This window comes from Neovison vison, chromosome 7, assembly GCF_020171115.1.
Source record: "Neovison vison isolate M4711 chromosome 7, ASM_NN_V1, whole genome shotgun sequence".
Lineage (NCBI taxonomy): Eukaryota > Metazoa > Chordata > Mammalia > Carnivora > Mustelidae > Neogale > Neogale vison.
The window spans coordinates 81,831,060-81,843,341 of NC_058097.1; the positions used below are offsets into that span (position 1 = coordinate 81,831,060).

The window sequence follows — 12,282 nt, forward strand, 5'->3', positions numbered from 1 at the left end:
TCCTGTCCATGATTTCTCCTTCATAAAAAGGGGCGGTGGCATCACAAAGCCATCGAGGTTTTCCCACGTTGGAAGTTGTGAGATGCTCCAAAATGCAAAGATTCCTTCTGCAGGACATTTGAGACCTGTTGGATGGCTCCAGACGTCCCATACGGAATGATGCCAGAGCAGGGTTCTAAGGATGGATACCTGGACAGCCCACCTCGCATTCCAATTGTCTCCTAGCAACAAGACAGGTTTGATCTGCTGGCTATGGGGAAGCAAGCAAGGGGGCTCAGTTGAAATGGAATCTCCTGCGGATTGGTCATAATGTGGTTTTGTGTCCATGGAGACCTTGGAATGGGGCAGTGGCACTGGGGACCTGAAGGATTCTCCTAACCAGAGAATTTGAGATCACTCCAAAGGGAAAGTTTCCCATGTGGAGGCAAGATTTGTTCTAAGTGGTGCCTCAAGAAAACCTCATATGCTGGTATTGGAAACCCGACCTCTGAGGAGAGATACCTGGAAAGCACAGCAATGGATCCAGTTAGGGCCTAGGGGTCTTTCCGTTTCAATCTTCTTCTCTGGCGACATCTGTCTATGGTATGAGTTGTGGTAGTTGCTCATCTGGTGTCAGACCGCCCCTGTTTGTCTGGGCGGCCTACACTACTGGGATTGCCTCAGGGACATTGGAGGTTTCTCCTAATTTGTACAATTATGGACAATGGAAGGGGTAGAATTCACGTGGAGTAGGCAGGCATAGACTTGATGTGTGGCTCCATGTGCCCAAGCCTGGAGGGTGTGTGGGCTAGGATTGGGGGACAGATGTCTGAAAACACAAATTCAGCTTAGGTTTGGGGACGTAGGTATGGCAGGACTGATCTACGGACTGTGAGGAGAACTCTTCAGGATTTGAAGAAAGGGCAAGTGTGAGGCGCTTGCTCAGCCTTTTGTCTCTGGATTTTGTGTCAGTGTTGGCCGTGGAATGTCGGGGAGGCCTCATGGGCCATGGGCTTCTTCCTCTCTGTGGATTTGGCCCGATCCCAATTGTTTCGGTTCATTCTGTGGGATTCAGAAGGACTTTCAGTTTTGTTACCTCAGGTGGCCCACCAAAAAAGGGATTCCAGAGCAGAGCCCTGGGGAGGGGCGACTGAACAACCTGAACTATGGTTAAAAATTGGGGCCTAGTGGCATTGCAAGCCCAATATGCCTTCTAATGGTTCAGCCACTGAGAGGCCTTCCTTGAGGACAGAACTCACGCTGAGGTTAACAATGCGTCCTTATGCCCTCGTGGCACTCTAGCTTGGGCGGGGACTCATGGTTCATGCTGGTTTCTCAAAGCCTGAACGTTGGATGACATGCCAACCACATGTATTCTTGCCATGGGGAAGTAGTGGTTCTGATTTCTGCATCTCATTCACCCCTGGGTAGTGATTGGAGTTAAGGTCTATGTTGTGAAGTCAGATGAACGAGGTTGGGAAGAGATGAAAATCTAAGGTCATGTTGGGTTTGATGTGCACAGTGTGGAGCCAGCTGTCCCTGTGTTGTTCAGAAGCTTCAGGTTCAGGCTGTGTCAGAAAGGGTATTAGTGCCCAGGATAGACTGTATAAGTGGGGTACAGTCGAGTGCCATGCAGGTTGATCCTCATTTGGCATATCTGGGTATCCCCAAGGGCAACGTTTTTCTTCTGGAGTTCAGGCAGAGTGTGCATTGTGGCTCCAGAATTCCCAAACAGGATGCTTTGTGGGTGAGGAGTGTGAGGACGGAAGTCTGAGAACACATGGTAGGCATAGGCTTTGGGGAGATGGCATGGCAGGCCCCATCTGCAGATCTGAATTGGATTTTGTGTATCTGAAGTCAGGGCGAGGTTCAGAACGAGGCTCAGGTTGGAGTTTCTGTCCATTATGGCCCCTTCATGAAGGGGGCAACATCTCGAGGTCATGGAGGTTTACCCACGATGGGAGTTGTGAGATGCTCCAAACCACGAGGATTCCTTCTGATCAACAATTGAGACCTGTTGCATCACTCCAGGACATCCCATACGGAATGACGCCAGAGCAGGGATCTAAGGATGAATGCCTGGGCAGCCTGCCTCGCATTCCAATTGTCTCCTAGTGAATAGACAGGTTTGATATGCTGGCTCTAGTGGAGCAACTGAGGGTGCTGAGTTGAAATGGACTCTCCTGTGGATGGGTCCTAATGTGGGTGTGTGTCCATGGAGACCTTGGAATGGCGCGGTGGCACACGGGCCCTGAAGGATTCTGCTATCTGGAGGTTTTGAGACATCTCCAATGGACAAGTTTCCCATGTGGAGATGAGATTTGTTCTGATTGGTGCCTCAGGAAACCCCCATATGCTGATATTGGAAACCAGGCCTCTGAGGAGAGATACCTGGAAACCAAAGCAATGGATCCAATTAGGGCCTGGGTGCCTGTGAAAGACCCCCTTCCTCCTTGTTAAGGTTTGTTTTAGCAACCTATTGTCCCCATAGCCTGATGGCAACACATTGTCTGTGGTCACCCGGTCTGTCAAAAGGAGAGACAAATGAGAAATGAAATGTACCGGGACTTTCCAGAGTGCTGTCCCAAGGAACCGCCAGAATGCCCTGACCCCAACGCCCAATCATGCCTGAATCAAATTGATCAATTAGACTCCTGTAACCATGCATATCTGCCTCTGTAGGATCGCTTCCCGCCACCGCTTCCTGCCAGAACAAACCGTTACAGTGCCTGACAATGCTTGATTTAGGTTAACCAATCAGATCCCTGTAACCAAGCATCTACTTCTGTAAACTCGCTTCCCGCCACCCCAACGTTGCCCTATATAATCTGCTCCCCAACTTAGCCTGGCTCGCTCAGCCCACAAAGGCTGATGCGTCCACAGGCGCCTGTGTGACCAATAAACCTCTTGCAATTTGCATCCAGTGGAGGCGTGCTGTTTGATTCTTGGGTGTGGCTCCAGGATCTTTCATTTGGAGGTCCCACCAAGATTTCATGAAGTCCCACCCAAGACTCTAGCCGGTCCCCACCGGGAGGTAAGCTGGCCAGTATCCGTGTCTCTGTCATCTGTGTCTCTGTCTCTCTGATTGTATGTTATGTTCTTGTCTTTGTGTTCTTGCGCCACAACTGTACAACAACGTTGTTGATCTGTAGTAGGGGCAGGATTCAAAAGGAGTTGATGAACTCAACTTCTCCCCTGCCACCCCGAGGGACGCCTCGGGGATCTGTAACACCTCGGGGGACGCCTCGGGGTGTCTGAAGAGGTCCATTATCTTGAGCCACCTGTCGGTCAGAGAGGATCTCGCGTTCCTCCTGACCATAACCCGTATTCTCGGTTTCTGAACCGAACCCGTACAGCAATTTCTATTTTTGTCTCTTGTGTCCAGACTGTCCTGTCGATGTCCTAAGTGTCTATATGTTCTTTGCATCAGTTATGAAGGTAACATTCTGTTTAGGAAAAAATGTCTGATCCGTTTGAATCTGAGGAATGCATGACTGTATGAATGTTTGTGGCTCCACCGCCTTTGGCTTCGGACTCTGAGTGGGCTGCACCCTGAGTCTCGCAGAGCGTCATATGGCATAACGGTCATCTACTCCATGGAGTAGCCTGGTCCGGGGTTTATACGGATAGACCTTAGCTAAGACGCTCCTAAGTTCCCGTGAGGGACACGAGCAGGACAGCACCTGAAAGGTCCCCCTTTCCCTTGTCTGCTACATCGTCCATAAAAATGGGGCAAACCATCGCCACCCCCTTGAGTCTCACATTAGATCACTGGAGAGACATGCAAATCTAAGCTAATAATCTGTCCATGGAGATCAAAAGAAGAAAATGGCAAACACTCTGCACCTCTGAATGGCCCTCCTTTAATGTTGGATGGTCTAAAGAGGGGACCTTTAACATCACTATTCTCCTACAGGTCAAGGAGCAAATCTTCAGTCGGGGACCTCAAGACCATCCGGACCATGTCTCTTACATAGTAGTCTGGGAAAATCTCGTCGAGGACCCCCCCTCCCTGGGTTTCTCCTTTCACTCATCCAAAGCCCAAACCCCTTCCGGATTCTATCCCTTCCCCAACACCTTCCGCTCCCCCTGTTCCCCTTTGTCCTGCCAATCCTCCTAAGCCTCCTATTTCTTCCAACTTATACCCTGTAATAGATGATTCCACCTCTTCCCGGCGTCTTAAGCCAAAGAGGGTCCTTCATCCTGATGACTCCCCCTTAATAGGCCTCTTAACCGAGAACCCCCCTCCCTACCAGCTTCCCCCTCCACCAGCGCAAGCATCAAATTCCTCAGAATCTGAGGAAGAATCGAATAACCTGCCAGAGGAACGCCACCCCTTACCATCCCCAATGGCGGGAAGACTTAGGGGTCGCAAGGAACCTGCAAAGGAGGGGTCTTCCAAGCTCCTTCCCCTACGCCAAGGAGGGGGCCCAGGCAACCAATTCCAATACTGGCCCTTCTCGGCCTCAGACTTATATAACTGGAAGTCCCATAACCCTTCCTTCTCACAAGACCCTATAGCTTTGACCGCTCTGATCGAGTCCATTCTAATCACGCATCAACCCACTTGGGATGATTGCCAGCAGCTCTTGCAGACTCTTCTCACTACAGAGAAGAGACAAAAAGTTTATCTGGAAGCCAGAAAAAATGTTCCAGGAGACAATGGAAGACCTACCCAGCTCCCGAATGTGATTGATGCCGCCTTTCCCTTGACCCGTCCTGACTGGGATTTCAATACGGCTGAAGGTAGGACCCACCTAAATCTTTATCGCCAGTTACTCATAGCAGGCCTCCATAATGCAGGGCGCCGCCCTACCAATTTGGCTCAGGTAAGACAGGTTCCTCAGGGCTCCAAAGAATCTCTAACCGCTTTCTTAGAGAGACTTAGAGAGGCTTATCATAGATATACCCCCTTCGATCCTGATAGCCATGAACAGAGAGGAAATGTGTCCATGGCATTCATTTGGCAGTCAGCGCCAGACATTAGACATAAGTTACAGCGACTGGAGAATTTACAAGATTTCTCGTTACAAGATTTGTTAAAGGAGGCAGAAAAAAATTATAATAAAAGAGAAACTCAGGAAGAAAAGGAAGAAAGGTTAAGGAAAGAGGCTGAAGAAAAGGAAGATAAGCGAGAGTGTAAGCGAAATAAGGAGCTTAGCAAAATCTTGGCCGCCGTAGTGCAAAGCAATCAAGGATCAGAAACAGGAGAGCTAGGCAAGGAAGGAGACAGAAGAAAGCCTCGGGTAGCTTGGGACCAATGTGCCTATTGCAAAGAGAGAGGACATTGGGCCAAAAACTGCCCAAATAGACCCCATAACCCCAAGGAAAATAACAGGCAGAAAACAAGATTAATGGCCCTAGATAACGACTAGGGATGTCAGGGCCAGGAGCCCCCCCCCCGAGCCCAGGATAACCCTAACAGTCGGGGGGCAACCAATCACCTTTTTGGTAGATACCGGGGCACAACATTCTGTCTTAACCAAAACCCCAGGACCATTAAGTAACCGGACGGCATGGGTTCAAGGGGCCACCGGAGGAAAACAATACCGTTGGACCATGGAAAGAAAAGTCCATTTGGCCTCAGGTAAAGTTTCTCATTCGTTCCTTCACGTACCTGACTGTCCCTATCCACTCCTGGGGAGAGATCTATTGACTAAGCTAAAGGCCCAGATTCATTTCGAATCAGATGGACCCACAGTGACCGGCCCCAACGGGACTCCATTGTACATACTCACTCTACAGTTAGAAGAGGAATATAGACTGCACGAAAAGCCCCCCCACCTCAGAGGGACATAAAATCCTGGCTCACATCTTATCCAAATGCCTGGGCAGAAACGGGAGGAATAGGACTAGCTTCCCAGCAGCCCCCCATTCACATACAGTTGAAGGCAACAGCCATCCCTGTCAGTGTTAGACAATATCCTATGTCTAGCGAGGCCCACCAAGGCATCAGACCACACATACGGCGGCTACTAGACCAAGGCATTTTAGCCCCATGTCAGTCTCCCTGGAATACTCCTCTACTACCTGTCAAGAAACCTGGTACAGATGACTACCAGCAGGTCCAGGACCTAAGAGAGGTCAATAAACGAGTAGAGGACATCCACCCTACCGTGCCTAACCCTTACAACCTACTTAGCACCTTGCCTCCAACCCACTCCTGGTATACTGTCCTAGATCTAAAGGACGCTTTCTTCTGTTTAAGACTAAGTCCCCAGAGTCAACCCATTTTTGCATTCGAGTGGAAGGACCCAGAATTGGGGATTTCAGATCAGCTAACCTGGACAAGGCTACCACAAGGATTTAAGAACAGCCCCACGTTATTCGATGAGGCCCTCCACCAGGACCTAGCCGATTTCTGGGTAAGACACCCCTCCCTGATCTTACTCCAATATGTCGATGACATCTTACTGGAAGCAACAAATGAGGAGGACTGTCAAACAGGTACTGGGGACCTCCTACAAACACCTTGGCCAGTTGGGATATAGGGCATCCGCAAAGAAGGCTCAGATTTGTCAGACTAAGGTCACCTACCTGGGCTATGAATTGCATAACGGCCAGCGATGGCTAACGGCCGCAAGGAAAGAGACTATATCCAGCATTCCAACGCCCCAAACCCACAGGCAATTGCGGGAATTCCTAGGGACAGCGGGCTTTTGTAGGCTATGGATCCCTGGGTTTGCAGAAATAGCGGCCCCCATATACCCCTTGACCAAACAGGATACCCCTTTTGTCTGGACTGAACAACAACAGCAGGCATTCCATCATATTAAACAAGCTCTCCTCAAGTCCCCAGCGTTAGGCCTGCCGGACATAACTAAACCCTTTGACTTGTTTGTCGATGAAAAACAAGGGGTTGCTAAGGGGGATCTAACTCAAAGACTAGGGCCTTGGAGACGCCCTATCGCCTACCTCTCTAAGAAGTTAGACCCCGTAGCAGCAGGATGGCCACCATGCCTAAAAATGATAGCAGCCATAGCGGTCCTAGTCAAGGATACAACCAAACTAACTAGCCTGTAACAATCCTGGCTCCACACACAGTGGAATTTTTAATTCGCCAACCACCAGACCACTGGCTGTCTAATGCTCGCCTTACTCACTATCAGTCCCTCCCCCTGGACACAGACAGGATCCAGTTCGGACCTGTGGTGACTCTCAACCCCGCAACTCTCCTACCCACCCCTGGAGAGGCCCCCTTGCATGATTGTCACCAGATCCTTGCAGAAATGCATGGAACACGACCTGACCTAACCGACCAACCCATGAAGGATGCGGACCTAACCTGGTACACAGATGGCAGTAGCTACCTGCAGGATGGAGAACGACGGGCAGGAGCCGCCATCACGACCGACTCTCAAATTGTGTGGGCAAGTGCGTTACCAGGAGGCACTTCAGCCCAACAGGCTGAGCTAATCGCCTTAACCCAGGCCCTCCAACTGGCAGAAGGTAAGAAACTCAATGTTTACACAGATAGCAGATACGCCTTTGCCACCACCCATATTCATGGGGAAATTTATCGGAGAAGGGGACTACTAACCTCCGATGGGAAAGAAGTTAAAAATAAGACTGAAATATTGGCCCTACTAAAGGCCTTATTTCTCCCCAAGAAGTTGAGCATAATGCATTGCCCAGGCCATCAAAAAGGAAGTAGCCCAGAGGCCAAAGGAAATCGCTTGGCCGATGAAACAGCCCGACGGGCAGCTTTAGGGCCTCAACTATTGACTGTCACCATCCTCACTGGAACAGAGGGAACCAATGAAGCCCCCATTTGGAATTATGAAGAAACCTATTTAGACATCATGCAGAGGTTGGGGGTCAATTACAACCCGACCCTGAACCAATGGGAATATCAAGGAAAAGCCATAATTCTCATTAAAATGGCAAAGGAACTAATAAATCACCTCCATCGGCTGACTCATCTAAGTGCAAACAAAATGAAATCCTTAATGGATAGAGCCAATTTAGAAAACTATTTCCCCAAACGAAACTTCCTTCTTCGACAAGCGGCCGCAAATTGCAGAGTGTGTGCCCAAGTCATTCCTGGAAAAACTAGTATCGGACCAGGAGTCCTAGTACGCGGTCGCCGCCCTGGCACACATTGGGAAATTGACTTTACCGAGATTAAGCCTGGCATGTATGGATATAAATATCTCTTAGTTTTTCTAGACACTTTTTCAGGTTGGGCAGAGGCCTTCCCCACCAAGAAGGAGACTGCCAACATAGTTGCTAAGAAGTTACTGGAGGAGATTTTCCCAAGGTATGGAATGCCTGAGGTACTGGGGTCAGACAATGGACCTGCCTTTGTCTCCCAGGTAAGTCAGTCGGTGGCCAAACTTTTGGGGATCGATTGGAAATTACATTGTGCTTACAGACCCCAAAGTTCAGGACAGGTAGAAAGAATGAATAGAACCATCAAGGAGGCTCTATCTAAATTACTGCTTGAAACTGGCTCTAAAGATTGGGTCCAGCTCCTACCTTTAGCACTCTATAGGGCCAGAAACACTCCTGGCCCTCACGGTCTAACACCCTTCGAAATCCTCGATGGTGCTTCCCCTCCTGCTGTCGCGTTCTTTGAGGCAGATATCTCCACTCACTCCCCTTCCCCCTCCATACAGGCCCATCTGCAAGCTTTGCAACAAGAAATCTGGAAACCCCTGGCAGCCGCCTACCAGGAAGAACTTAACATCCCGTCGCGACCCCATCCCTACAAAATTGGGGATACTGTCTGTGTCCGCAGGCATCGAGCCACAAATCTTTAACCCCGCTGGAAAGGACCTCACACGGTTCTCCTAACAACGCCCATGGCGCTAAAAGTTGACGGGATTGCAGCCTGGATCCACGCCTCCCATGTAAAGGCAGCACACCCGGACGGACAGACCGAACGTCATCAGAACTCGAAATGGACCGTCCAATGCTCCCCAAACCCACTAAAGATAAGACTTATTCGCCGTTAATCTTACTCTTTTGCTTATTCTCTCTCCTTTCCCCTGTAGACGGCACCAGCCCACATCTCTCCAAGCAATTAACCTGGCAGGTTCTCTCTCAAACGGGGAAAGTTATCTGGTCCAGTATGGCCCAACATACCCCTAACACATGGTGGCCTGCCCTGTATCCGGATCTCTGTAAATTGGCTATGGGGTTTTGGGACATAGGCCAACACGATGATCCCCATAAGCCACCAACATCCCCTACGAGTAAAGGAATGTCGCCCCCTAACCAGGGATGTGGAAATGGACCACGACGCTACAAACTTAGTGCACCCCCCTTTTATGTCTGCCCCGTGCCAAGAAATAGTATTGCTAGCGGATGGGCCTATAAATGTGGAGGCCCTGATGACTTCTACTGCGCGGCCTGGGGATGTGAAACTACGGGTGATGTCTATTGGAAACCCACCTCGCATTGGGATTTTATCACTGTTACAGCCAATTACTCCCATGAGATAAAAAAGTCCCTGGGGGCTCGTCCTGGGTACTGGGACTGAGCAAATGACGGAAAACACTGTAAAAATGCATGGTGTCACCCCCTTAAGATTACCTTCACAGAGTCTGGAAAGAAAGCAGTTCACTGGACAAAAGGGTATAGCTGGGGCCTTAGACTCTATAAAGAAAATTAAGATGAGGGACTCATATTTACTATAAAACTCTCAATAAAATCCCCCTCTGCCGCCATAGGGCCTAATCCGGTCCCGCCAGATCAGAGAGCCCCTAACCCTCATCCCAAAGGCCCTTGAATAACACCCGCCGTTCCCATCATTCCACCTAACGCCACCCCCGGCAATGCTTTCTCCTCGATATCACTGGTTTCAAACAGACCATCACCTGGTACCAGAGATCGACTCCTTAACCTGATAATAGGGGCGTATCAAGCTCTCAATTATTCTAATCCCCTTCTTGCTAAGGATTGTTGGCTCTGCCTAGTTTCGAGCCCCCCTTATTATGAGGGTATAGCTACAACCGCTAACTTCATCAATCATACTTTCCCCACCACCACCTGTTCCTCTTCTCCTAGCCACAAGTTAACTCTCCCTGAAGTAACAGGTCAAGGACTATGTTTAGGCAAAATACCAACCTCCCATCAGACACTATGCAACATGACAACCACCATCACTCCTGGTAACTACTACTTAGAAGCCCCCAACAGAACCCACTGGGCATGTAATACCGGCCTGACTCCCTGTATCTCTGCCCAACTCCTAAATGCCACCGCAGATTACTGTGTATTAGTCCAACTATGGCCTAGAATCACCTACCACAGTTCGGAGACTATCCTCAACTACTATGAGAAACAAAATAGATATTGAAGAGAGCCCCTTACCTTAACATTAGATATATTACTAGGAGTTGGGGAAATAGCGGCAGGTATCGGAATGGGAACTTCTGCCCTACTCCAAAGCAACCAGCTTATGCATTTGCAGGCCGCCATGACTGCTGATTTAGAAGCTATAGAAAAATCAATCACTGCCTTAGAAAAATCCATAACCTCCCTCTCTGAGGTGGTTCTGCAAAAAAGGAGGGAACTAGACTTATTGTTCTTAAGAGAAGGAGGATTATGCACAGCCCTCAAGGAAGAATGCTGTTTTTATGCTGGTCATACTGGGATTGTTAGAGAAACCATGGATAAACTCAGAGAGAGACTAGCCCAAAGAAAAAAGGATTTTGAGTCCCACCAGGGCTGGTTTGAAGGTTGGTTTAATCGATCTCCTTGGTTCACCACATTACTGTCCACCATTTTAGGGCCCCTTATTATACTTTTACTAATTCTCTCAATCGGCCCTTGTATCTTAAATAAACTCATACAGTTCATGAAAGATCGCTTGTCAGTAATCCAGACAATGGTGCTGACACAGCAATATCAACTAATTAAACAGACCGGCTCTCAAGCTGACTTACTTCATGAACAAAGCGAATGGATATAGGATTCTATCCATGATAAAGAAAAAGGGGGGAATGAAAGACCCCCTTCCTCCTTGTTAAGGTTTGTTTTAGCAACCTATTGTCCCCATAGCCTGATGGCAGCACATTGTCTGTGGTCACCTGGTCTGTCAAAAGGAGAGACAAATGAGAAACGAAATGTACCGGGACTTTCCAGAGTGCTGTCCCGGAACCGCCAGAACACCCTGACCCCAACGCCCAATCATGCCTGAATCAAATTGATCAATTAGACTCCTGTAACCATGCATATCTGCCTCTGTAGGATCACTTCCCACCACCGCTTCCCGCCAGAACAAACCGTTACAGTGCCTGACAATGCTTGATTTAGGTTAACCAATCAGATCCCTGTAACCAAGCATCTGCTTCTGTAAACTCGCTTCCCGCCACCCCAACCTTGCCCTATATAATCTGCTCCCCAACTTAGCCCGGCACGCTCAGCCCACAAAGGCTGATGCGTCCGCAGGCGCCTGTGTGACCAATAAACCTCTTGCAATTTGAATCCAGTGGAGGCGTGTTGTTTGATTCTTGGGTGCGGCCCCAGGATCTTTCACCTGTATGTTTTAACCTTCTTCTCTTGGGACATCCTTTTACGGTATGAGTGGAGGTAGATGCTCAGCTGGTGTCAGACAGCCCCTGTCTGTACCAGGTGGCCTATACTTTTGGGTTGGACTCGGGGATTTGGAGGTTTCTTCTAATTTGTACGATTGTGGACAATGGAATGGGCAGAATTCCCGTGGAGTGGGCAGGCACAATACTGATGTGTGGCTCCAGGGGCCCCAGCCTGGAGGGTTTTGGGGCCAGGACTGTAGGGACAGAAGTCTGAAAACACAAACTCAGTTAGGTTTGGGACGTAGGTATGGAAGGCCCAATCTACGAACCGTGAGGAGAACTCTTCAGGATATGAAGAAAGAGCGAGTATGAGGCGCTTATTTAGGCATTTGTCTCGATTTTGTGTCAATGATGGCTATGGAATGTCGGGGAGGCCTCAAGGGTCATGGATGAACCTTCCTCTCTGTGGACTTGGCCCGATTCCAATTGATTTGTGTCAATCTGTGGGATGGGAGGAGTCCTTTCAGTATTGTTACCTCAGGTGTCCCCCAAAAAGAGGGATTCCAAAGCAGGGTCCTGGGGAGAGGCGAATGGACAACCCGAACTATGGTTAAAAATTGGGGCCTAGGGCATGACAAGCCCAATATCCCGTCTCTTGGTTCAGCCACTGAGAGGCCTTACTTGAGGATGGGGCTCACCCTGAGGGTCACAATGCCTGTTTGTGACCAACGCGGCCCTCAAGCATGGGCGGGGCCTCATGGGCCACACCTGTTTCAACTACATTGAACCTTGGACCACATACCAACCACAAGGTTTCTTG

The 12,282-nt window shown here is 49.3% G+C and overlaps 1 protein-coding gene across 1 annotated transcript; it reads left to right on the forward strand.

Annotated features, from left to right (window-relative positions):
- The first annotated feature begins 4,328 nt into the window (after positions 1–4,328).
- Positions 4,329–8,775, forward strand: LOC122913424. Its single transcript, XM_044260163.1, is given in 6 exon segments — positions 4,329–5,372; positions 5,374–5,749; positions 5,752–6,443; positions 6,445–6,991; positions 6,994–7,789; positions 8,598–8,775. Coding segments are annotated over 6 exon segments (3,633 nt in total).
- The last annotated feature ends 3,507 nt before the right edge of the window (positions 8,776–12,282 follow it).